This window comes from Haliotis rubra, unplaced genomic scaffold (assembly GCF_003918875.1).
Source record: "Haliotis rubra isolate DU_JTF1 unplaced genomic scaffold, ASM391887v1 Scf92, whole genome shotgun sequence".
Classification (NCBI taxonomy): domain Eukaryota; kingdom Metazoa; phylum Mollusca; class Gastropoda; order Lepetellida; family Haliotidae; genus Haliotis; species Haliotis rubra.
The window spans coordinates 701,798-728,896 of NW_025767657.1; the positions used below are offsets into that span (position 1 = coordinate 701,798).

At 39.0% G+C, this 27,099-nt stretch overlaps 2 protein-coding genes across 3 annotated transcripts in view; one reads left to right on the forward strand and one right to left on the reverse strand.

The window, feature by feature from the left end:
* The window catches only part of LOC124264320 (sodium/calcium exchanger regulatory protein 1-like), a 43,641-nt gene extending 41,903 nt beyond the window's left edge, over positions 1 to 1,738 (reverse strand). The window contains exon 1 of the mRNA XM_046699073.1: positions 1,553 to 1,738. Coding sequence (XP_046555029.1) covers positions 1,553 to 1,622 — 70 coding nt within the window. The 5' untranslated portion in view covers positions 1,623 to 1,738. The remainder of the gene's footprint in view (positions 1 to 1,552) is intronic.
* A 37-nt stretch (positions 1,739 to 1,775) lies between these two features.
* On the forward strand, positions 1,776 to 15,632 carry LOC124264319 (structure-specific endonuclease subunit slx1-like). Of its 2 annotated transcripts, none has more exons than XM_046699070.1 (6): positions 1,776 to 1,857; positions 2,112 to 2,388; positions 10,876 to 10,927; positions 11,354 to 11,722; positions 13,652 to 13,858; positions 15,515 to 15,632. In XM_046699070.1, exons 2-6 carry the CDS (start codon positions 2,216 to 2,218, stop codon positions 15,551 to 15,553), a joined length of 840 nt encoding a protein of 279 aa, XP_046555026.1. In that variant the 5' UTR covers positions 1,776 to 1,857; positions 2,112 to 2,215; the 3' UTR covers positions 15,554 to 15,632. The 2 variants fall into 2 exon arrangements, with proteins under 2 accessions (XP_046555026.1, XP_046555027.1); XM_046699071.1 differs by having other exon boundaries at positions 1,780 to 2,017.
* Positions 15,633 to 27,099: the final 11,467 nt, after the last annotated feature.

Genomic DNA, 27,099 nt, shown 5'->3' on the forward strand with positions numbered 1-27,099 from the left:
CCACCCAATCAAATGAGATCACTGAGAATAACCACCCAATCAAATGGGATCACTGAGAATAACCACCCAATCAAATAAGATCACTGAGAATAACCACCCAATCAAATGGGATCACTGAGAATAACCACCCAATCAAATAAGATCACTGAGAATAACCACCCAATCAAATGGGGATCACTGAGAATAACCACCCAATCAAATGAATCACTCAGCCTTGTCTAATCATCTAATCTAAAACAATATATTTAACAAATCTATGAACAAGATACTCAACTTCCTCTTAATTATTAAAGCCACAAAATGTATCCTAAGGTAATATTCAGAAAAATAAAGAAAAGAAAGAAAACAGTCTGTGATATTGCTGGAATATTGTTAAAAGCGGCAAAAAACTAAACACACTCACTCACTCAAAAAATATGCAATCATGGTCTATGATTATTTCTGCATTTCAAGCTCTTTCAAAATACAATCCCAAACATTTCATGAAATAAACTCAAGTTCTGTAAACTTTCACCACTTTCTAGGTCAACTTTCTTGTTTTATCTGGGAGTCCCCCAACGTCAGTGAGTCATGGGGTTGATATCAGCATTCATCATACACCTTTCCATCATATCAGTATGCTGTAGATAAAGCTGGCTACAGAGCGAACGTCAATTACTTCTCGTGAAACCGAAAACTCTCCAATAGCTGCTTATTTCACTCTCGTGTAGTGAATGAGTGTTCCGTGCATGTAGGAATTTGCAACAAAAACCAAAAACAAAACAAGTGGAGCTTTGAAATAGCACAAGTTTCTTCAAAGTTAATCATTTCTCCATACACATGCAAAATCAATTTACATGTTGAATGCATGTTTTTATACTCTTTGATTTAGATTAAAAAATATTCAACTTTTTAAGGTTAATAAAACATAGTTTAAATATTTTTTGCATGTAGCTAAAACAACCTGTTTTTATAATCATTAATTTCGCTTCAAATGTTTTAAAAGAATGATTTTTTATATTTTTTCATTCAAAATGTTTTAGTATAAAAACATACCAATTTTCATAAAAAATATTTTAAAAACAGTTTGCATATATTATCAGTAATGAAGAAATTATTCTCATCACATTTAACTCGATATATAATTTATTACTAATGTTGCAAAATATTTATTTCGCTATTTAAAACGACCAGCCTGCTAAAACGTTCGTGTTATGAAAACAGCTTCAACTCATTCAGTGAACAATAACGGTTACCAAGACATCGTAACGAGCGCTGCATCAATTAACACAATGTACTACTGTTATGACTTAAGAAATCGATTATACTGCCACGATCGTACGATATGACACTTACTGCATAGCCGTGTTTTATACAAAGCTCTATCACTAAGAACTGGTTTGCGACACGCTTCTCAAATAGGAGTGTCGATGTTTTCTGTAGGACTGTGAGCACAAATAGCTAAAATCGTTCACAAACAACAGGAATCGCGTGATCCAAAGAACTCTGATCGCTGTGCATCTCCAGAATAATAAATGAGACGAGTATGGACGTTTCCAGGAATGGTACCTACCCACTGCTTGCATGTAGGCGTCAAAATTGTCGGTGTCGACAAGGTTCCATTTTCCAGCAGCAAAAGCCATTTTTGAAAATTCTTTTCAGGGATGGAAACGGTACGATCGTTTGTCTGTCCGCGTTGACTGGCACACACTGGCTGAGTGAATGAAACCTCAAAAGACCGAACGATAAGGGACATGTGGCGTGGTGTGAACTCTGAACTTCGACCTTTGTAGTACGGGATCACGTGATTGTTCAAAATGGCGGCACGTTTGATTGATTGTATGAAAGAAAGAGATTGTACTTGTATCTTGGACCACGGTATATTTGTTTAGCGGACAGTTGAGTGTGTGTGCGGTCAAAACCATGATAATTTATGGTAGCCTAAGAATAGACTCGGTTAATGCATTTCATAAACGTCATTGCGTGGGAACTCGCAAAAATAATGAAACTGGTGCTGAAGGGGTTGTTGTCGACACAGGTACTACAGATACGTACCCCAGTTATGTGAACCAAGCTCACTCACTCACTCTAAATGCCACTGAAGTTATATTTTTTCCCTGTTTTCTTTCAAGGGATCTTAGTTCGGACTCCCAGGTAAATCTCTGCAGTGAGCAGTTGAGATGCCAGCACTGACAAAAGATTAACCAACTGAGACATAAGAGCCAGCACCATCAACATGGTTCATGAGATCGAGGACTTCTATGGCGTGTACCTCCTCTACAACTTGAACCCTCGGTACAAGGGGAGGACCTATATTGGGTACACTGTGGACCCCAACAGGAGGATCAAGCAACACAACACAGGAGCACAGGCAGGAGGAGCGTGGCGCACAGATGGGAAAGGACCCTGGTGGGTATATTTCAGTAAATCAAGGGGTAGTCTAGTGGTTAAAGCATTCACTCATCACCCCGAAGGCGCAGGTTTGACTCCCCACTTGGGTACAATGTGTGAAGCCCATTTGTGGTGTCTGATTCCAGTGGTATTGCTGGAATATTGCTAAAAGCGGTGTAAATCGCTTACTATCTCACTCACTCACTCTTTCCCTCGCTCCTTCTCTCCCTCTCCCCTCTCCCCTTCTCTCTCTCTTTCTCTCTCTCACTCGGTGCTAACATTACAAACGTGTGAAGAAATAAGATAAATAATGGTATATTATGACTTCACTCAAATATGTCATCACTTTGTCCTTAATAATTGCATGAGAAAATGAAAATAAAACGTTCGTTTTTCTCTCAGTTTCATAGGGTACCTTAATGTATATTCTAAATTGAAAAATTACGAATTTTGGAAAGAAAAACTGCTGTTTTTCACCACATTGCCATCATGATCCACAGTCATTAGGACATACAGGCCTTGAGTAAACTCTTCAGGCCGTCATCATAGGAACTCCAGTTTTTGTGACAAATAAATTGTTGCATAGATTTACTGCAGACCAAAAAACAACCCATACAGTTTGAAAGTATGGGCCCAACATGACAATTACCTGCCACGGGCCAATAGGCCGGCACATATTTCAAACATGACCAACTATGATATAGTTGTTGAGACATGACAAGGGTTTCACCTGGACCTTTATGGGTCCTTGCTGATCAGTGAGGTGAGGTGAAATTAGGTTTTACGTCGTGCTTGAGAATAATTCGCTTATATGAAGACGTGCATGCATGTGTATGTGTATGTGTGGCTGCGTGTACTAGCCCAGACGTAAGCTGCTTTTATAGTGCTAGCCCACTGAGATACCATGCTGCAGTGAAGCATGAATGCCCCACTCAGACACATTATACTGACTCCGAGTCGACCAGTCTTTGTTGTACCCATTAATGCCGAGCGCCAGGCAGGGACCAACAAGTACCATATTTTAACATCTTTTGGTATGACGTGGGCGGGGATCAACCCCGCGACCTTCCGCTCTCCGGGCAGATGCTCTAACTACTACACCACGAAGGGCGGTCGTTGATCATCAGTGGTCATGTGGACAGTGGTCATAACTGATGGGTGAAATAACAGTGAGTGAGTGAGTTTAGTTTTACGCCACACTCAGCACTATTCCAGCTATATGGCGGCGGTCTGTAAATAATCAAGTCTGGACCAGACAATCCAGTGATAAACAGCATGAGCATCGATCTGTGCAATTGGGAACCGATGACATGTGTCAACCAAGTCAGCGAGCCTCACCACCTGATCCCATTAGTCGCCTCTTATGACAAGCATGGGTTACTGAAGGTCAATATTCTAGCCCGGATCTTCACAGGTCATGAAATAACAGACCCAGACAACTACTCTTGATGCGTTGTAGGTATGCTCTCGGTATTTTGGTGCATCTCTCCAGAAGCAATAATTTTGGTATACTGCATCCATTCCCTACATACTGGACGCACACGTTTGCATCGCGTAATACCCTGCATGACCAACTGTGATATAGTTGTTGATATGTTAAGCATCCTTTTTGTTAGCGTCGTGGCATCTACAAATAAAACTATGTACCGACAAGGATGTATTTGTAGTTTTTGCATATGAAATGATTGGTTGGTCAGTATGTGTATACAAGACAAAAAATGTCCCCAATTACAATATGTTGATGTATATAAAACGTATTTGGGGATTATTTTATTATAATTTGGGAATTTTCAGTTACTTTTAGGCATTTTGTCAAATTTTAAGGCCTTTTCATGGCAATTCCATGGCAGGTCCTTTTTATGACCAGACTGATAAATTAAAGGAATATAATTATTGTATGTTTGTGTGTTTATATTCTTATTATAATACCTCCTTTATTTCACTGTTAAAAGGGGCAGTAGGGTAGCCTAGTGGTTAAAGTGTTCGCTTGTTTGATTCCCCACATGGGTACAGTGTGTGAAGCCCATTTCTGGTGTCCCCCCACCGTGATATTGCTGGAAGCGTTGTAAAACCATTCTCACTCACTGTTAAAAGGGTTATATTATATATCAGGGAGACTATATAACGGAGAGTGGTCACTCCTCAAAAAGCCCCTTTAGCATTCGCCTCGGCTCGTCACGTGACCAGTGTAGCCAATATGGCAGCAGCGTAGTTTTTATGATTGAGCCCGGTTTATTTTCAACAGCTGATTACATTCGCTGAGTGTTGTGACAACTGAAAACCTACATGTAGAAGATAAGTTACCTATTCTGTCACTTCATTTTAAGTCAAATAATTGTTATTAGTGTCTGTATTAGTACAGTAGATTTGTAGTAAAGTTTCAAGTCGGCATGTTGTAGCTCACTGGCTTCAATTCTCGGTACACAGCAAAGAAAGACTAAATTCTATCGCTAAAAACTTCCTTCACATATTCGTTTAATTTTTAGAAGGAAATTATACCTTTAGTTGAAAGGTGTTTGCAAGTAATAGTGATAGTTTTATAACTAAAAAACAATTGTTAGGGTGTATTTGAGGTGTGAAAAATATGACATATCGCCGATCTGGCATTGAAATACTACAGGGCGTTGTTTGAGTGTTTCTAGTTATTGTTCTAAAACATCTTTCACATACACTTTTAATTTTTATGAGGGGAATATACCATCAGATGAAAGGTGTTTGCAAGTAATAGTGATAGTTTTATAATTTCTAAAAAATTGTTAGGGGGTATTTGAGGTGTTTGAAAAATATGACATATTGCCGATCTTTTCTGATCCACCATTGTTGCTTGTGATGCTTGAGTGTTATAGTTCTAAAACTTCTTTCTTTCTTGTTGATCTTAGTATTTGACAAAACTGGACGGGTGTTTACAACGCTTTGTGATAGTTCTAAACTTTCTGTTTTTGAGGGGTCTGTGACAGTGTCAGTTAACATTCTGTCAATGTCCATGCCATTCCACACATGCAATTAGATATCTGAATTAATTACTAAAGTAAAAAAATGTCTCAAAGTAGATTTTTTTTAAAAAGGACAGTTGATGTTAACAAATGTGTTCTAGCGATAGTTTTGCGTTCTTTAACATGTTTGGGGAGGGATGGCTGTGGTGTATCATTTATTCTTTCATTCATTCACATATAATTCTTTGCTCTTCATTCATTCATTCATTGTAAAATTTTGACTGATACAAGAAACTGGCTGAAGTACTGTTAAACGCAGGCCGAGTTGCTGTGTGCGTTGGAGCATGATGAGGCACACACTAATTAGAACAAATGGTGAAGAAAGCAAGCGAGTGACCTATCCCTGTTGTAGATTATCCCTGATTATATATAAGGAGGATGTTGTATTGTCCAATGTTACTGACAATATCAAAATACATTAATAAAACACCCCAAACTTTTAGAAAAGAAACAAAATTATCGATTTCCATCATTTTGCCTTCCAGGGGCCCTTTGTTCAGAAGCCAGCATAATTCCAAGGTTGTGGTCAAGAATTTAGGATTAAACCATAAGAGGATCAACCATAAACTATGTTGTTTTAAGCCTAAGTCCTTCACAGACTCTAAACACATGGGTACTGTATTAAGTCCACAGCACCCTTTGATGGTTATAGTCCTGAAAGGTCTTGAGTAACACATCAGTCACCAATGTTTGGGATCTCTGTAACGGAGGATCATTAAGTGGTCAGTGACTGTAACTCTGACAGTTGTAATCTACTTCCAGTCATGTGGGTGTACCTCCATGTAATTAATGCCCCCTGCCTATTCTCTGCCAGGAGTAAGCCCAGGGCTATTACCTCTTGTCTGAGGCACATGTTAATCTGACTTACAGATCTACTCCTGCCCCATGTGCTGGAGTTTGACCCCCCTGGACTTTGGTCAAACTGTGTATTTACTCTCAGACATCTGTCAATCTGGGGGTGGGAGGGGGGTCGGAGGTTAAAGTTCATAGCTGATGCCGGATGTATTAGATTCTGGCTTAATGAACTATGGCACTGTGTAAATCCTGAGATGGAATTGTTCCCATGACTAATGTCTAGTCCCCTGAAATGAACATTTTAAAGAAATAAGTGGTTTCTAAATTATGTAAAAAAATATGATAAAAAGGAGCCCAGACACTACTTCAAATAACAAATTAATAACATACAGATTGGTCAAGTCATCTATAAAACTCAAAAATTACCTATTTCATTTTAAAAACAAAGCTCATCGATCACATTTTTCAAAACTATGTTTAAGTAATAATAAACACAAAATTGAAACTGGAAGATATACAAAACCTGCAACCCCATTAGAACAACGTCTCTGTGAAATGTGCAGTGTCTTAGACGATGAGCAACACCATATAATATCATGTACCAAGTATAACGAAGAAAGGGAATCACTTATACACACAATGCTTTATTATGACCAAGAATTTACTACACTCTCAAAAAAAGATCAATTCCTAATAATTTTCACGAACAGAAGTCCTGAATTAATTTCCAAAATATGTCACCATCTTTACAACTTTAAATGAATTCTATATCTTACCATAGTCTCCTCATATATTATTTCCATGTCATTATACCACATGATTTCTAAAAATTGTTATAATGTACATCATTTATGTGTGAAATGTATCTATATTTCTTGTACCTACTGTGTAAATATTTGTAGCTTATAGAATATTGCCACTGTTTCTTCATGGAATGCTATGCAATAAATATCTTATCTTATCTAATCTTATTTTACTATTCCTGAAACTGTGGTAATCTATGAATACTTGGCATGTTTTATGGAGAACAAAAACTTTTTATTCCTAATACAAATCAAATCAATCAAATCAAATGAAATATTTATTGTGCAAACGTTCCATACAAAAACAGTGACAATATTCTATAAACTACATAAACAAGATATATAATGAATCACATATATATGATGAGCAACAAAACATATAATAATACAAATGTGTATAATAATTATAATAATGGCCTAGGACAATCAGATCTTCTATATTTGTTTAAAGTTGTACATGTGGTAGCAAATAATTTCTATACTATTTGGATCATTATTTCTAAAAAGGAGGTTAAATTTTTCAGTGGTAGTAAGTCTGAGAAAGTTATTAATTTTAGAGGAAAGGGAGTTAAATAAGGACTTTCTTGCATCTGAATATTTAGTGCAACACATGAAATGGTGTTGTTCACCTTCAAGGACAGAGCATTTATCACACAGACGGTCCTCCAAAGGTGTAGGTGGTCTTGTTCTCCTACCCAGTTCAATTTTTAGTCTGTGATCACTCAGTCTTAGTTTTGTGAAGTGGATACGGTGTTTTATTATCTTGCAGTGTTGAAGGTATGGTTCAAAGTTGATTTCAGATTTAAATTTTCTATATGTTCTAAGTTTGTTCCTTGAATTTAATGTGTTTGGATTCACCTGATGAAGGAACAAGAATTAGCTCTGAAACATTGTATAAACAACCAAAAGATGCTGTTATCCATAAAATGTGTCATGTATGTTTGTCCAACTTGTAAATGCCTTTCAAGGACTTCATGTGGTAATCAAGAATTGCCACATCTTCTAGACTTGCAAGGGCTGCATTGGGTATATTTGTTTCAGGGTCTGCATGACAGACTATATTGGTCCCCAGCAACTGATGTGGTAGCGTCCTGGATAATATTTAACCACTGAGTATTTACTGTCCAATCATCATTCATGTTGGTATTGGTACTGTCCTTTAGGTGTTAAACATATTTTTATTCCCTTTGATCAAGCATACTTGGTATTTTGAAATATTTCTGCTTAAAATACTGTCTCAGGGGTCTTTTAATCCATATTCACAATGTTTGGCACTAGGGGTGGGTATTGCAGGAAATTTTCATATTGTGGGAAATTTTCATATTGTGATATATTGTGATGCGAAAGCAATATGTATCGCAATATATTGAAAGAAGGTTTTTTTAACAAAAAACTACTTATAATCGAGTTATTGCTTGATTTATAAAGCAAATACACAACAAAATCACTATGCTTGATTAAGCTGAATAAATACTTTTAATCATGACAAAGTAAAAATGTAAATAATATTTGGCACCTCTCTATGTGTAAAGATTTTGGGCCTCACTAATCTTCTCCTGTGTGCATAACTGCATGAATGGAAAGAAATCAACCATTGCCGCTGAACAGCTGTCAGCAATCTAGATCTGTATTTTATCCGGGGATTCAGTAGTAGTTATATTTCACTGGCACCACTCTGATACATTCTGTTTTGGCTGCTCGGGCGACCTGAACTCATGGCCATTGACTTGTTTTGTGTTTTAGCTCAGGTTGATCGTCAAAGTGAGCTTATGGCATGAACTTTCATCAGTGACTTAAGTTAACGTATTAGTGCATATTTTAAGTTGTTTTTTAAAAGACGTTTGTTATTCATACATGTCAGGAAAATGTGAACAGCATACAAATTCTTTGGAAAAGGCATCAAGATAACGTAAAAAAATAACAATAACATCTTTTTGATTCATGTGTAGGGTAGTCAGGCTTAAGCTAAAAGCTGAAGAGAGATGAGCTTCAATACCTTTGTTGATTAATTAGTGTAATTTGACGCAAATAATTTTCATTATACAACAAAATTGTGTTATGAGCTTGTTATAAAAATTTCCACATTATCTCTATTTTTTAGGGGATTTCTTGCTATGTGTTTTTTATCATGAAAATGTCAAGATTTCAGTTGATACAACCCAATTGTTACTGGCAGTTTAGTTCCACCTGTTTGAAGTTTTAGAATAACACTAGTTATTCTAAAAAAATAGTTTAAAGAAATATTCACTATAATGTTTGCTGGCCAAGGGTAAATTCGAAGTATATCTGTGCAATAATCAAAAGAGAATTTTGAGTATTGACAAAATATTTTATTTTCCAAAACACAAGGACTTGTAATCTGTTATTTTCTGTCTGCATCAGTCAGTGTCCAAATGCCAGCTCACTGAACACTCATCGGTTGGGAGGTTGTAGGAGTTACCTCCCTTAGCCTAGTGGAACCAGTTTTCGAAGAATGGAAAATGATAGCTGGTTTCTATCCATTAGTGGTGGTCCGATTAATACAAATAATCGAAGATTGGTTGCAATGACTATGTTTTCTCATAATCGAACATTATTTTTTAACACTTGTTGGCATTAACAATATTTATCACAATCTTGGTTTTGTCTGTTAATTTCATAAGCTCTACAGGCTCATTCGAAATCACGACTGAATCTTAAAGACTCAAGGAAATATATGTTCCTAACATACTAGTCATCCCTTAAAGATGTGAAATTTGCAAATTTGCAAATGTATCTTGTGCAATGTGCCAAAAAACCCAAAAGAACTACATGTTTTGTTTATATTTTTAAAACTTAAATTAAAAATTTTGTGCATTAATCAAACATAACAGGAAAATTTGATAAATAATGCAAACCAAATATTTTCAATGTCTGATTGGTCGTATAAATGAACCAATCGCCAATTATGAGATTTTAACCAATTCCCAACACTACTGTCCATACAGGATATGTTATTTACTTCTACCTCTAGCAGGTAAAAATATGTTCTCTTCATTAAAGGTAAACTGTATCATATACTAAACAAAGGTAGGCTTATCCTTAACTTGTATCTTTTGTGAAAAATATTTCCTTCATTCTCTAAAGGGTTTTCAGTTAGAAGAGTTGTTTTTCATCCAAAGCAGGACAAATGCAATTCTTGATCAGTGAAAAGAGTGGGATATAGTGAGAACTGTCTCTGTTATGTTCTCCAAGAACGGTATAAACATTAGGGGTGACTATTGAGGAGGAAACAACTATTTGCCATAGCGATAGTCTATTGCAACATTATTGTGATATCGATAGTCTATTGCAACATTATTGTGATATCGATAGTCTGTTGCAACATTATTGTGATATCGATAGTCTATTGCAACATTATTGTGATATCGATAGTCTATTGCAACATCATTGTGATATCGATAGTCTATTGCAACATCATTGGGATATCGATAGTCTGTTGCGACCAACTATTGCAATGTTTTTTTCTCCTTGAATTGTCTCATTTGAAGTCATTTCTGAAATGAATGTATAGTTTATATGAAATACAAACAATGTAGTTTCAGTCTCTTTCAATAACTGACAAGAAGCTTGAAACCCCGATCAAGTAAACAATTAAAACATGAACTCAATGAGGCTACAGGTCTTTACCCAAACAATAAAAAAATACAAAACAACATAAACATTCACAACAGCCCCGATAATTGCACAACAGCCCTGATGTGATCAAGTCTGTGACTTGTCAGTCTTTCAATTTTACCAAACAGTATGGTTGAGGAAAGTTGTTTTTTTTTAATTTTGATCCATGCCATCATATCAAAACTATACGAGTTATGGCAATTAGTATGAATCAGGATAAGTATGAAATAATGGTATTTTTAATCTAAAAAAATACATGTTTTATTTTCTTTTTTCAGGGAGATGATCTTGATTATCCATGGCTTCCCAAATGACATCTCAGCATTACGGGTAGGGCATTGTGTATCTCTTAGTAGAGTTGTATACTGGCAAGACATGGTATTGTAATATGGTACAGTCCGTTTGATTTCATTTTAGACCTGATGACTTGCTAACACAAAATCTAATAACTGCAACAAAACCAAATTTGGCACAGTCACATGAAATCGACAGATCAACTGTGATGATCTGTGTCATAATTTTGGACATCCGAATAAAAACGTTGTTTACAAACGATCATTATTTTGTTGTCACTTACTGCTATTTTTGACGATGGAAGACCACTTGATGATAGAACAGCCAGGTGTGCGAGTTGTACTTCACTTCACACGCTGATTACCTGATTGTTCTACCAGCAAGTGGTCCCCCTTCGTAAAAATAGTGTTCACTCTATCAACCACTAGTTTGACATTTTAAAATCGCTCATATCTATTTCAGTTTGAGTGGGCGTGGCAGCACCCAGACAAATCAAGGCGTCTCCGGCATCTGCCAAAGAAAACTCGCAAAGAGACAGCACATCAGTTCCGATTCCGAATTGTTTCCGAAATGCTCCGAACAGGTCCATGGAATCGGCTTCCACTTACGATCCGCTGGCTGAAGCAAGACTACTGTCTGGACTTTCCGCCTGCGAGTGCCCCGCCTTCACACATGCCGATCGTGTATGGCCCTGTGAAGAGGAAGAAGATCGGGAAGGCAGGGAAGGGGAAGACACAGAAGGATAGCACAGAGGAAAAGGATAATGAGAGTGAGATCTCGAGTCTCAACGTGAGACACAGGGTCTGTCCTGTGTGTTACAAGCGACTGAAGGTGAGAGTGAGTGAGTGAGTTTAGTTTTACGCCGCACTCAGCAATATTCTAGCTATATGGCGGCGGTCTGTAAATAATCGAGTCTGGACCAGACTGAATTATTTACAGACCGCCGCCATATAGCGAAATGTCCTTGTTTATCAAAGGTATATCTATATTGTCTTTCTACCATGGGTCTGTTTGTTTGTTGTTTAATGCTGCACTCAGCAATTCATTAGCTATATGGCGACGGTCTGTAAATAATCGAGTTCTGGACCAGACAGTCCAGTGATTAACAGCATGAGCATCAGTTTATGCAGTTGGGATACGATGACATGTGTCTACCAAGTCAGCGAGCCTGCCTAATTCTAACCCTGATCTTCACAAGTCTGTACCATGAATCAACACCATAGCAACAGTCTCTACCACACCAGGCAGAAGTTTACATTAAACTTGAATTCCTCATCAAATTCTCCCATCACTTCTTGAACTCATGAGATTAAAATTTGATTGGATGTCTGTCTATGCATGCCATAGTTTCCCAATTGTGTAGATTGATGCTCATATTGTCAATCACTGGATTGTTTGTTCCAAACTCAACTATTTACAGCTGGAATATTGCTGAGTTGGTCACTCATGATATTTATCTCATTTGCTTACAAAATGTGGGAAGAGGCAGTAAAATCTCTTAACCCCCAAAATACTTTATCAAAGGCATCGGTTTTCGCCGCTTTTAGCAATATTCCAGCTGATGACACCAGAAATGGGCTTCAACGCATGTAACCACTAGGCAACGCTTTTTAACCACTAGGCTACCCCACCGCCCATCAAAGGCAGAAATTAGACAATAGGTATCTCATAACCACCATCAGTTGATAAAACCAGTGACCAGACTTGGTCACTTGACTATTCACTGGTCACTGTCACGTTGGAATATTGCTGAGTGCAGCGTTAAACACACCAGGAATAAAAATGCAATTTTTGCAAAGGGTGTTATAGGGCACCAGACAGATAATTTAGATGTGCCATTACAAAAATATGTGTGCCCATACTTTTGATGAACCAGTTAACTGACTGACTGACTGAGTTTGGTTTTACGCCGCTTTTAGCAATATTCCAGCAATATCACGGCGGGGTAACACCAGAAATGGGCTTAACACATCGCCCCATGTGAACCAGTTAAGGTTAAAATGTTACAATAATTATGAGCACCAAGAGCCACCCAATGTTCATCACTGTCCACTTGAGCTTGAAATGGCCTTGATCCAGTTACAAAGTGATCTTGTTTACCATCCCTGCCATGTGCACAACCAAAGTTTCCACAAACTTTGCGTAATATGTAGCCACAAATCATATTTCTTAGGTGACTTTGAGGAATACCCAGGGGTGGAAATAACTTTAAAATTGCTAGTGTACTCCGGTACAGTGGCACATGTAATGTCACTTGCCCTGATAATGTTTCCACTATATTGACCGTTTTCCTGCTGATTTTTAAAATAAACAACATAATTAACATTGGAAAGTCAACTGGACACCGTACAGTGTGATATACAAATTTGCTTGCCCGACAGAAAAAAAGGGCAATGGGTTATTTCCACCCTGATACCATGTGCATGTCTTTTTATTTTGGATTTTGAATTGCATTTTCATTAAATGAATCATGGTAAGTATCATTTGTATAATTTTAGGCGTGCTGCCTGGTCACTGAAAATATTTCATGTGTGCAGTTTCAATATTTTCCTCACAAATTCAGCGCTATTTTGGTCACTGCTCACAAGACGCGCGCGACGCGACGCGACGCCGCACGCACTTGCTCACTCACTCACCTCACCACACATGCACACACTGACGAATAATACAGCTAGATTCTTTAACAAATAATGACAATTTTATTATTTTTTATTATATTTTAATCAGATTATATTTTAATCATATTGCACTTGTTTGTAGCCTAGTGACACAACAGTATCCTGCTACCATCCCCACTGTCAGATGGAGGCCCACATCCTGTGTCTGGCACAACGCTTCCTGTATGACCCAGGTCAGGTGATCCCAATCGAGGGTTTCTGTGTCAAGTGTAAACAGCCCCTCCTGTGGGGCGACCTGATCAGACACAAACGGGGCTGCTACCAGAATCTTGCTGAGTCATCCACCCAGGTGTGTTCTGCTGCTGCAGTGTCGTCTAAGTTAGATCTTTTGGCCTACTGTAACATCTCACCATTTCACAAACCTTTCCAGGCATTTGTGTGTGTTGCATCAATATTTGTCAGACTTGTAATGTCAGATTGCTGGGCTGTATTTTGTATTTATATTTTTTTATCAAGTAAGGCCAGGCCAATTTTTATTATTGTTTTATGGATTTCTGTCCTTAGAAAACCTAAAGGCAGGAGGGAAAAAAATTCCCAGTCAAAGCCAAAACCCACATGAGTTTTCAAGGGCATTGTTTTTCAAGTTCACATTCGCTGAGGTGCTTGAAGCACTGATTTTTATCACAAATATTGTTAAAAGTTCTGTTTAAAGTCTCTGAGAACAGATACCGGTGTTTTAGTGTCCAACAAACTGCCTTGCATAGTCAAAGTCTCGCTCACGGTATATCTTTACATTAGGATGTAATTTTTGAGCGGGGAAAATTTATTATTATTTTTTTTCTTATTCTTGTAAAAATACAACCGGCGGATCCGTAAAACAAGACATTAATTTGGTCTGGCCTAAGTTACGATTTTGTACACAATGATCTATGAATATGTAAAATTGTGCTTCAGTAACATCTTCATTTGTTATAGTTGTACGTACCTGTCACCATATAGCTGGGATATTGCGGAGTGCGGCATAAAACTAAACTCACTCACTCACGTACCTGTGAAGATCACGGTTAGAATCAGTATTCAGTAACCCATGCTTGTCTTAGGAGACTGGGTGGTCAGGCTCGCTGGCTTGGTTGACACATGTCATCTTACCCCAGCTGCACAAATCAATGCTCATGATGTTGATCACAGGATTGTCTGGTTTAAATGTGATTATGTACAGACTGCCACCCTAAAGCTGGAATGTTGCTGAGTGCGGCGTCAAAGAACAAACAAACATGTTACAGTTCTGTTCAGAATATCATCTGTAAAAATATGATTCATGCAGTCATCACAGAAATGTGAATAAATAATGTGTTACACATTCATCAGAGTCAGTAGGAACTGAAGTAAGTTCAGTGTTAAATGGCTCATTAAAGAACTAGAACCAGTCTCTGTTAATTTTTTAAATCACTCCACACAACATGTTTGATTGTATTCCAGTATTATGTACACTTTTTATTTTGTGTGGCCCTAGTTACTTCATCAGCTGGAATACTTCCATACAGCTTGTCATTAACTGCACAGCCAGCTGACATTATTCTTCAAATTAACATTAGAACCAAATCGGGCAGTGGGGTAGCCTAGTGGTTAAAGTGTTTGCTTGTCACGGCGTTCGATTCCCCACATGGTGACAATGTGTGAAGCCCATTTCTGGTGTCCCCCCACCAGAATATTGCTAAAAGCAGCGTAAAACCCAACTCACTCACTAGAACCAAATCTATTTTGTTTAGCGCTTGGTATATAGCTGATTTTAGTTGTCTGTGTTGATGATGAAGCCATAGTGGTTGTTGAAATCTGTTCCTGTGGAAGGCTCATTTCACAGAATTGACACAGGAGCAGATACTTTTGCAATTTTTCATGCTTGATATCCTGTCAGAGTCACATAACAAACTTATGAGGTATTAGTACATGGAGAGACTACCTTTTTATCTTTAGTATAACAAGTTGGCATTTTTTGTTATTTCAGGGAGAGTCGCAAGCTGACACTGGGAGTGATACATGGTGATGTCAAATCTGACTGACCTTGACACTGTTGTAGGTACACTGTTGGACATAGGAAGAGGGCCATGTCTGACTGACCTTGACACTGTTGGACATAGGAAGAGGGCCATGTTTGACTGACCTTGACACTGTTGGACATAGGAAGAGGGCCATGTTTGACTGACCTTGACACTGTTGGACATAGGAAGAGGGCCATGTTTGACTGACCTTGTTGGACATAGACCATGTTTGACTGACACTGTTGGACATAGGAAGAGGGCCATGTTTGACTGACCTTGACACTGTTGGACATAGGAAGAGGGCCATGTTTGACTGACCTTGACACTGCTGTAGGTAGGGCGAGGACCATGGCCTTGACACTGTTGTTCATAGGGCAAGGATCATGTTTGACTGACCTTGAATCCTCTGTTAAAAGAGTGAGGGTCATGATTGCGATCCAGTCAGAATTCACTATCATGAATCATAAGAAGGTAAGGGCGGTGGGGTAGCCTAGTGGTTAAAGCGTTCTCTCGTCACGCCGAAGACCCGGGGTCGAATCCCCACATGGGTACAATGTGTGAAGCCCATTTCTGGTGTCCCCCGCCGTGATATTGCTGGAATATTGCTAAAAGCGTCGTAAAACCAAACTCACTAACTCATAAGAAGGTAAAAGCAGAATTGTCATAATAATAATAATGGATTTATATAGCCTAGTATCCATCAACCGCTGACTGGATCTTTGACAAAATCAGAAAACGTCAAGGAACAAATGGGCAGACAAAATCCTTACAGTCTAGTGAAAGGTTTGAGGAGACACTTGAAATCCTCCTTGGGTATAGTGGTCCTTAATTCTGAAGGTAGAGAGTTCCAGAACATGGGACTGCAAACTGAAAAAGCACGATCAGATATCACAGAGGTGGATACAAGCTGATTGAGTTGGTGATCACTGGACGTTCGGAATGAGTCGATCGGAATGAGTGTTCTGGAGAGTAAAGGGAGATGAGGTCCTTTAGATATGATGGATAACTGTCATTGAAGAGACAGTCATGAGACATGCAGCAAATCTTGTAGACAATACGAGAGGAGACAGGGAGCCAATGCAAGGCTTTGAGAACTGGTGTTATATGCTGTGATTTAGGGAATAATACTGTGACTTTATTATCATAACCATAGTCCTGGAAATCAGTGTCTGATTGGGATGTTGCTGAGACGTTTTACAAAACTGGGCAACTTTTGAGATATACTAGCCACATAAAGAAACGGTGCACACAGAAAATTCCTTCAGAATTGGAATACAACACAGAAAAGATGAAATGATGTAGACACTTTATAAGCTGAAGTATCTGGCCACAACATGTCAAAAGAACATGAACAATATCCGTAACCATGACGTCAGAAGTTCAAACTTGAGTAGGGGGTCACACGACGAAGTCACAAAGTCAATAACGGGTATGACCATCATGCGCGTGAAGCACAGCAGTGCATCGACGACGCATATAGGCTACCAAATGAGCATTGAAGGCCTGGGGAATGGTTTGGGACGTGGTCACTGCCGTCTGGAACCTGTGTCTGAGATTATTCACCCGAATCCATCTGTCCTGTCTTGGCGTCGTTACTCGGGGACGCCCAAAACGTGGGTGGTCGGTGACGTCATTACTGTTTCCATAACAACTGACCAATGCAAATATCGTGTTAAGATGACATTGGAAATGTGCTGCCACCTGTTGTTGACTCATTCCTGCTCGAACCATTCCAATGGTTTCGTGACGTTGAGCAGATGTTAATTTTGGCATGATGTGCATGTGAATTCCCATGTGAATTTGTGAACATTTGAATGACCAAAGATCAAGCTTTCGACAGTGACAGCAATTTCTGAGTTTCACATGTTGTGTGCAGCTGCACAGGCTGCATGTGCAGTAACACAGTGCAAGTCCATAGGCCACCATCAATGACGTCACGGGCACCTGCATGATTGTCTCCAATACTTGCTATGTTCACACCTTTATTTATGTATAAGGACACTGTCTGTCTATCTTTATATTTTCTGTGTACACAGTTTCTTTATGTGGCCAGTATATATTGCAATACAAAGTTAGTGAGGAAACCAATGCAGTCGAGTAGGATGAGTTACCATAGCTGTGCTTGTAGGCCATTTGGCTGAAATTGATACCCTGTTTGATTTTGCATGTACATCTATTACTGCACTTCATAACGTTATGACCAGCTGATGACAGGCAAATAACCATCTCCAAACAAATGTGGAGTCTCACAGACAAGGATTAGAGTTGCTTCCCTTTCATAAAGGGCAGTTACTCCAGCAGGTGGTCCGATGGATTACTGTGAAAAGGAGGTTCTTGAGACATCAGACATCTACATTGAGATGAAGCAGTACTACTGCTCAACGTCAATACTCATTGATGCAGCTTGTTTGTTACAATTCACCTGATGGAGGGGCAAGGAATAGCCAAGAAACGTTGTGACATGCAATAAAGAAGAAGTTGTCATCCATAATATTTGCGGTTTATGTGAAAAGGAGATCAGAATAAAGTGTGTAGGTATCTTATTTTCCCTTCATGTGGTTATACCACTGTTTGAGTAACTTGTTTCAGCGGGGTGTTTGACTGCTGTCACTCTTCGCCTGACTTTATATATATTAATGCACACATTCCAGAAAATCTTGCAGTGTTTAGTGATAGGCAGAGACCATATACCAGTATATGGTCTCTGGAACAGGTTTTTCGATTACAGAATTCAACAATGAAATTATATGATAGAGAGGATATCATCCTGTGTCTTATCACGAATGAAAGCCGAGCTGGATTGGAAAAGAAAAGATGTTTATAGAGCATTGGACGTTGTTTGTGGGTTGTGGTTTGCGACCCTTCAATCCCATGATTGTACTCATGATGTATTCATTGGGAAATTAATTTGGATGATTATAAATAAATAACCATCTCCAAACAAATATGGAGTCTCACAGACAAGGGTTAGAGTTGCTTCCCTTTGATACAGGGCAGTTACTCCAAATCCAACTGTAAGATAAATATTTATCTATGTAATATTTATGACTGAACACCTGTACTATTTTGGACATTTTGTGCGTATATATATATATATACCTTCCTCATGCCAGTAATTGTATATAGGTTGCATATTTATGTGTGTTTTTGCATATAGTATGGATGATGACATATCGTTTAGAATTCCTGTGAACATTCTAATTACAAATTATCTTCACAAGAGGCGACTAATGGGATTGGGTGGTCAGACTGGTTGACACGTGTCATCAAATTCCAGTTGCATGGATTGATTGTCATGATGTTAATCCCTGGATCGTCTAGTCCAGACTTGATTATTTACAGACTGTGCATATAGCTGGAATATTGCTGAGTTCGGCATTAAACTACCAATAAAACAAATAATTTAAAAATTTCAGCCACTAGGGTAAGAGGATAATTCTATAAATGTAGTTCATTGAGTGGCATTTGGGAGTTGGTGTCATGCACAGTGACAACATATTACGGATAAACAACTATTTTTGTTGCAGATTCTAATAACCCTCATCCATCACTTGTATAATTAGGTGTTAGAATTTACTCCAAAATGTCTCCTTAATTGTACTAGAAGCTCTTTATGCATACATGTTAGCCCTGCCGAACACTGAAATAAAAATCTTGGAATGGCATTTAGAAGTGATACATATAATGGGGGAACATTTTAAGGATGTCAGCTGCTCACTGCTTCAGAGCGTTTATTCACATGATGAAGGAGTTAGAATATACGAAAAGCTAATGCTGCCACTTTTGTAGCATGAACTATCTTTTCAACGACGATACCCATTGTTTCGATTACTTTCTCGTTGCTTCGAGTATTTACTGGTTGCTTTAAGTTTCATTCATAACTTGAAATTTCAAGTATTTACTCGTTGCTTCGAGTATTTCTCGTTACTTCAATTATTTTTTCGTGGCTTCGATTAATTTCTCGTTGCTTCGAGTATTTTCTCGTTACTTTAAGTTTCTTTCAAAAACTTGAAATTTCGAGTATGTACTCGTTGCTTCAAGTATTTTCTTGTTACTTCAAGTTTCTGTCAAAAACTTTTTCGAGTATTTTCTCGTTACTTCTAGTTTCTGAAAAAAACTTTGAAATTTCGAGTATTTTCTTGTTACTTCGAGTATACTCTGAAATGCCATGTTCCTTATAACATAGAAGTTGACATCCATAGAATTTAACCCTTTAACACTGAAGTATGTTTTGGGACAATCTGCCTCTCCCCATGATGGAATGTTAGCTTTAATTAGCTTTCAGTCAAGATTAAAAATGATATTGTTCCTGAAATTCCATGTTTTGTCTTGTTTTATGTACATGTATAATATACTTCAATCTACAGGGAGGGGGCGGTGGGGTGGCCTACTGGTTAAAGCGTTGCCTCGTCACGCCGAAGACCCGGGTTCGAATCCCCACATGGGTACTAATGTGTGAAGCCCATTTAGGTGTCCCCTGCCGTGATGTTGCTGGAATATTGCTAAAAGCGGCGTAAAACCAAACTCAGTCAGTCAGTCAGTCCAGTGTTGAAACTCGACCGATGTGTGTACAAAACACATGTTTCGCCTGGTAGATACACAGGGCTTTGTTTCAAGACCATCCATATGTTTCCTGTGTTTTTCATCTCCAACATCAATCAGCAAGAGAGGGGCAGGCGAGAGAAAAGAAAATATTATATAAAATTATGAAATATTTTTTGCCAGTTGTGTAACTCATTTCATGATTTTTTATAATTACTGTCACTATGGTAATAGTCTTGAAACATAGTTTATGATGTGGTTGATAATGCTTTGCGTTTTTATATAAAAATATATGTTGATTAAAGAAATCAAAATGATCTATTTTTTTTGCGAGCGCATCAATGTCCACTGGTTTGGAGAAAATTGAGATAAGAAGTCATTGTTATATTTCATGTCGGAACAATAATTCAAGGAAACACAGAAAAATATTGATGACCCTCAGTTGTTTGCGATCTATAGCAACCTTTTTATATTGTATTGTCTTTCATAGTTAAGATCTTTCAGATGTTCATACTAGTTTTACTATTATATCTGTGATATTCTAGTTATTTTACTGTCCTTCGCCGACAGGTTTTTATAATGATTTATATCAACATTATACTTTTTTTATAGTCACGATATGGCTGAAATATTGCCGATGTGACTTAAAATCTTAACTCACTCACTCACTGATGACCCAATATGAATGCTACATGGCAGTCGTCTCTATATGAGACCTCTTTCATTCTTGCTTATTTTCATTCACCCATTTACACCCGTTATCTCATCCCAGTTATGTAGATCCATGGTGTTGATGTTGATCACTGGATTGTCTGATCCAGACGCGATTATTTACAGATCGCTGCCATATAGCTGGAATATTGTTGAGTGCGGCGTAAAACTAAACTCACTCATCTGGTGGATAAACAATTAAGGTTATAAAAGTCATCATATCAATATGAATTGCTGTATCACATAGGCAGGCTGCTGCTCTTGGACTACAGCATGTGAGTGAGTTTAGTTTTACGCCGCACTCGGCAATATTCCAGCTATATGGCGGCGGTCTGTAAATAATCGAGTCTGGACCAGACAATCCAGTGATCAACAGCATGAGCATCGATCTGCGCAATTGGGAACCGATGACATGTGTCAACCAAGTCAGCGAAACTGACCACCCGATCCCGTTAGTCGCCTCTTACGACAAGATAGTCGCCTTTTTATGGCAAGCACATGGGTTGCTGAAGACCTATTCTACCCCGGATCTTCACGGGTCGACTACAGCATGTGAAGTATTCTAGATTACCCTAATGAACTGAAACTCAACACTACGTAAGTGTAGTAGTAAGAGTGTAGAGTTATAATTTAAAAGATAATACATTGTCAAAACAGTGCTGCGAAGTCACCCTGTGACCATGTCAAAACTCCACTCAATTACGGCAGTGAATATTCAAGGTTAATGAAGACATGTAGAGGATTGCTGTTCTAACTTGCACAGGACGCTTTACAACGACATGCCTGACAGTTACAACAGCGTCATCATCACAAAGCATCAGCACGACAACGACGACAGCGGCAACAGACGCATGTTGGCCGTAAAGGTCAACCACGTGTTTAATTACACAGGCACGATAATGGTCCAGTTGCTAAATATTGTGCTGCTCATTAAGTTCTAGTATTGCGTTGTATCATGTCGATCGTCAAAGCCAGAGATTAGTTTCTAATTCCTGCCTTTGAAATAAATAGCAACGCTGTAGATGTGGCGTCACAAATTCTGATTCAGCTGACATTTGGTCTCGCGTGGTGTAATTTGTAATGATAACGCATATTTTTTGTGGGAGTGCTATATACAGGATATTTATCCACCAATTATTGCTTTAATTGTCTTGAATCGAGTAGATTACAATACACTATTTAGATGGGGGCCACCTTAGGCCGATTTTTAGTCCCATGTCATCTTTGGTTCAAGGCATGCGAAACTTAAATATTATTAATTTTTATATTACTATAGTAATACATTATAAGTGCTATTTCACACGACAGATATGACAACGCCTCTACGGAAACGTGGACTGGGAAAGGTAGGTGTAGATTTTTCAAAAATCTTTAATTTTACCCAAAGAAATTAATCGTGGGTACTTGTCACTCTGCCTGGCTTCAATCCAGCATCCCTCACGTGAACACAAAAGGTTTGATTACTGGAGCTGTTTTGTGATGGGGGTTTCTAGGAGGCTGAATGTACCTAAAAGCGATTCAGCGCCGCTTTCATTCGAACTTGCCTCTAATCTACATGTCAGTTTTGGACCCAAACAGATCCTGGTTAGAATTGATCATCAGTAACCCATGCTTGCTGTAAGAGTCGACCAAAGGGATCGGGTGGTCAGGCTAGCTGACCTGGTTGACACACTACATCGTATCCGAATTGCATAGATCGATGCTCATGCTGTTGATCACTTGATTGTCTGGTCCAGACTCGAATATTTACAGCTGGAATATTGTTGTGTGCGCCGTAAAACTAAAATCACACACTCACTCACAAGATAATCGAGTTATTTTCGTACACAAACCGTTTTCTGTGTAAACCTTGGATGATATTTTCTGTCAGTTTCCACAATCTATTCTGAAAATATAGGGTAGAGATGTACCGGGATATTTCAATCCTGATGTGACTATCTCAGCCGTTTCGTGACGAGTTTACATCTTAATATGAAGAAATTAAGAACTTAAAAACTTGTGGACAGTAAAACTATGAGAGTATTTTAACTTAAAAGTAGCATGTTATGATAAAAAGAAATATAGAACAATACGATATCACTTGATTGTCTGGTCCATATAGCTGGAATATTGCTGAGCGCGGCGTAAAACAAACAAACGAACCTCTTATTTTATTGCAGCACCATGAGCGTGCACAAGTTCGTGGATGCAGGCGCATTATGAATGTCTATTATTATTTATTTACACTTAACTGTCATAACTGAAATAAAGGGGCGGTGGGGTAGCCTAATAGTTAAAGCTTTCGGGTTCGACTTCCCACATGGGTACAATGTCTGAAGCCCATTTCTGGTGTCCCCTACCGTGATAGTGCTTGAACATTGCTAAAAGCGGCGTAAAACCAAACTCATTCAGTCAGTTTGACGAACTGACCAAATCACTCATTGTAGTAATAACCACCGTTCGTTATGGCATTTCGTCTGTCAGACATCTTGGATCAAGACACGTGACAAGTGACAGGTGATGTGAGTCAAGCTCACTCGGTGTTCTGATACGTGTTTATCTCGACAGTTAGCATTCGTCTTCACCAACCCTTACTTGTCATAAGAGGCGACTAAAGGGATCATAATGATACGCTCGCTGATTTAATTGATGCCTGTCGTAAGAGGCGACTAACGGGATCGGCCCCGATTTCTCGAAACAAACTTAAGTTTTTACTCAAACTGAGTTTGACAATTTGAAACAGCTGAATTTTTAACTCAAGTGCATTTTAAAAATAAAAAAGACCAAACAACTTAAGTAATCTATCCACCAAACTTAAATTGTCCACTATGTTTGAGTTTAATATCAATTTCAGTTCATTCTGGGAAATGCATTTTCTCAAATTTGAGTAGAAACTCTAACTTAAGTCAAAACTCAGACTTAAGTTTGTTTCGAGAAATCGGGGCCGGGAGGTTACGCTCGCTGACTTAATTGATGCATGTCATCGTATCCAAAATGACCAGATCAGTGACCATGATGTTAATCACTGGCTTGTCTGGTCCAGACTATTATCTATATACCACCGCCATGTAGCCGTGCGGTTTTAAACAACAAACAAACAAACGTTTTTGTATGCCCTTCACATGAACGCTGATATGCAAATTAACAGTTTCCTGTCAATCGTCAGTCACTTATGGGGTAATTACTAACAAATGTTTCATGGATAATTTCTTTCGAGCATGCGAGATTAAGTAAATTATACGACGCTTACACAAATGTCAGGATTTAGATCCCTATAAGAAGCCCTCACTCATCTTTCCCACACCACAAACTACTTTGCGGATCGCCACACTGGGAAAGAAAGATGGCTGCCACCTTCGTCTTCTTCATCGTTCTACTGTCACAAGTACTCCTAGTATCGACGTCAGATAAATGTGTTCCTGCACCGCCACCATGCAAGCAATTTTACCATCAAGCAATTTTCCCGAACAATCTCAACCAACCAAGCATCGAAGAGGCAAGTGTTGGGTTTAAAACTGACTTAAAGCTGATCGATCCAGAAGACAGCTGTGATGTTGGGGCATCCACCTTCTTTCTCTGCGCCATGTATTTCCCAGTCTGCACGGTCCTAGACATACCGATTCCACCCTGTAGAAGCCTCTGTTTTAGAACCAAGTACAGCTGCCGAGCGAAGAAGTGGCCTGATCATCTGGATTGTGACAAATTTCCATCTGCCGGTTTGTGTATTGGACGGTAGAGTGCTTTGTCCCAAATCCTCAAGGTCCATGGCTTCTTTGGACAAATCAGGTGTGGCCCTAATTACATGATTATACTGTTGACCCTTTGCTGTCAGCTATCTACATTAACCTTGTACATGATGCTCGTTCTTGATGACATTCGTGCATAGACTTTGATTTGAAGATAAATCTTCGACTTTCTTCCACAAACGTTTCACCGTTGCGCAACTAGGACGTGTGATTGTAACATTTTGGAAACAAATTCCTGTATGGATGCCTATGCGTCCGCGGCCGAGATATCCTCAAGGATGCAGATATGGGCCTGAGCACATTGAAAGATTGTTTGAGAGTGACGGTTGAACATTTAAAGACAGAGATGAGATCGACCCAAAATGATACACGTATGGCCAAGATGGATGTGTCATGGAAGCTCCTTGGGGGTGTACAACTGTGTCAGATAATCTCGTGGGAAGCTCAGCTCCTGTGGCTGACGCGGGAACTGTGAGTAATCAGCTTGGCAGATTGTATGTGCGCTTGTTTCCCTTAAATGCCACAATGAATGGATATTGTAACACGCCACTGCAATATCCCAACTACGATGTGAAAGGGATCGAGCCTGGACCAGACAAACCACTGAGTGAAAGTATAGTAAGCGATCCATTTGATTGTTTGAAGATCATAGCATCATCATCCGATCATTTCCAATTGTGGAGCTTGTGGGCAAGGCTAACGCTTAGTCTCTGAATATTTTGATAGTAACAAATAAACCCATTTAAATTGAAAAGGACCCCAAGTGAGATTGGAAATTCAGAACATGATGAAACCTAGACTTGCGTTAATTAGAGCTTTAGCATTGCAGAAAGGGCTGGGGGCAGGGAAACGAATGTGATTACGCGACTTTGAGAAAGACTACTTGTGGACTTGAAGGCCTACAGTTCGCGGAATTCCCTCTTCCATACTGGACCTGCTTTAACATGGCTGCTGGGAGAACAGCATGTGTTACCAAAGACGAACAGGGCTGACCTCTACCGCGAGGTTTTAGAGTTTCACTTGACTCTGCAAAATATTTAAGCATTCCCAAATCTGCATGAATATATGTGTATTTTTATATGTCTTTCTTTTATACGTTATTGGTTGCTATAAATTCCTCAATGACGCCACGGTACCGTCATTCTACAGCTACGTAACAACGAGATCTTGACGGCAGTCTTCATTTACGTTACAACGACGTCATTACAACGTCAGTCTTCACCGACGTTACAACTGAACTGCTGATACAGCCAACTGTATGTATTTTGCAAATTTCGAAATACATTTAGCCAGCCTTGCGTGGTGTTTGTGACATGTTAGTCTGTTTGAGTAATGATGTACTGATACTGTCGAGCGCATTTCATCTACAGCTGTAGTGCTGTGATAATGAAGCCCTCTATTCCTGCACAAAATATGATGCTGTAAACAAGTGAGTGAGTATGGTTTTACGCCGCTTTAGCAATATTCCAGCAATATCACGGCGGGGGACACCAGAAATGGGCTTCACACATTGTACCCATGTAAGGAATCGAACCCCGTGTTTTCGGCGTAACGAGCGAACGCTTTATCCACTACGCTACCCCAACGCCCTATTGTAAAAAGGTTGTTATACTTTCATATATTTCCAAGCATTTCGCAAAAAAAAAAAAAAACGTGACGCGTCTGCAAAATGAGTGAGCAAGTGAATGAGTATGGCTTTAGGCCGCTTTTAGCAATATTCCAGCAATATCACGGCAGGGGACACAAAAAGTGGGCTCGATACATTGTACCCATGTGGGGAATCGAACCTGGGTCTTCGGCGTGACGAGCGAACGCTTTAACCATTAGTCTTTGATTATACTTTGATATATGTATCATCGTTTATCATTTGAATATCACCGTATCCTCCAATAAAGGAGAGACGTGTTTTAGATCACTACGGATGGCAAAGTCAATATTTAGCACTACAGTCAAATATTGCTATTTCGAACTCAAAAGCGCCACTGATTTTCGTTCGATATATCCGTAGTTCGTTATACGCATTTCAACTGAAATATACAGCAAGTGACCGGGACCGAGAAAAACCCACAGTTTGTTAAATCCGAAGGTTCGTTATGAACATGTTCGTTATATACGTTTTTTACAGTATTTCGTTTCCCCATTGGATACTATATATTAATTCTAGCGTTAGAGCGATACAACATCGTTGTTACCCATTGACATATATTTTTAGTTTGTTGTTTAACGTACTCAACTATATTCGGGCTATATGGCGTCAGTCTGTAAATAGACCGCCTCCGTGGTGTAGTGGTTAGAGCGTCCGCCCGGAGAGCGGAAGGTCGCGGGTTCGAAAAGACGTTAAAATATGGTACTTGTTGGTCCCTGTCTGGCGCTCGGCATTAATGGGTACAACAAGGACTGGTCGGCTCGGAGTCAGTATAATGTGTCTGAGTGGGGTATTCACGCTTCACTGCGGCATGGTATCTCAGTGGGCTTGCACTATAAAAACCAGCTTAAGTCTGGGCTAGTACAAGCAGCCGCACATACACACGCATGCACGTCGTCATATGAGCGAAATATTCTCAAGCACGACT

Bases quoted from the DNA above. Each gene is read 5' to 3' on its own strand.
- LOC124264319 (XM_046699070.1), top strand. From the start codon at position 2,216: ATGGTTCATGAGATCGAGGACTTCTATGGCGTGTACCTCCTCTACAAC. The intron at 10,928-11,353 runs GTAGGGCATTGT...TATCTATTTCAG, and splicing joins ATGACATCTCAGCATTACGG to TTTGAGTGGGCGTGGCAGCA. The intron at 13,859-15,514 runs GTGTGTTCTGCT...TTGTTATTTCAG, and splicing joins TTGCTGAGTCATCCACCCAG to GGAGAGTCGCAAGCTGACAC.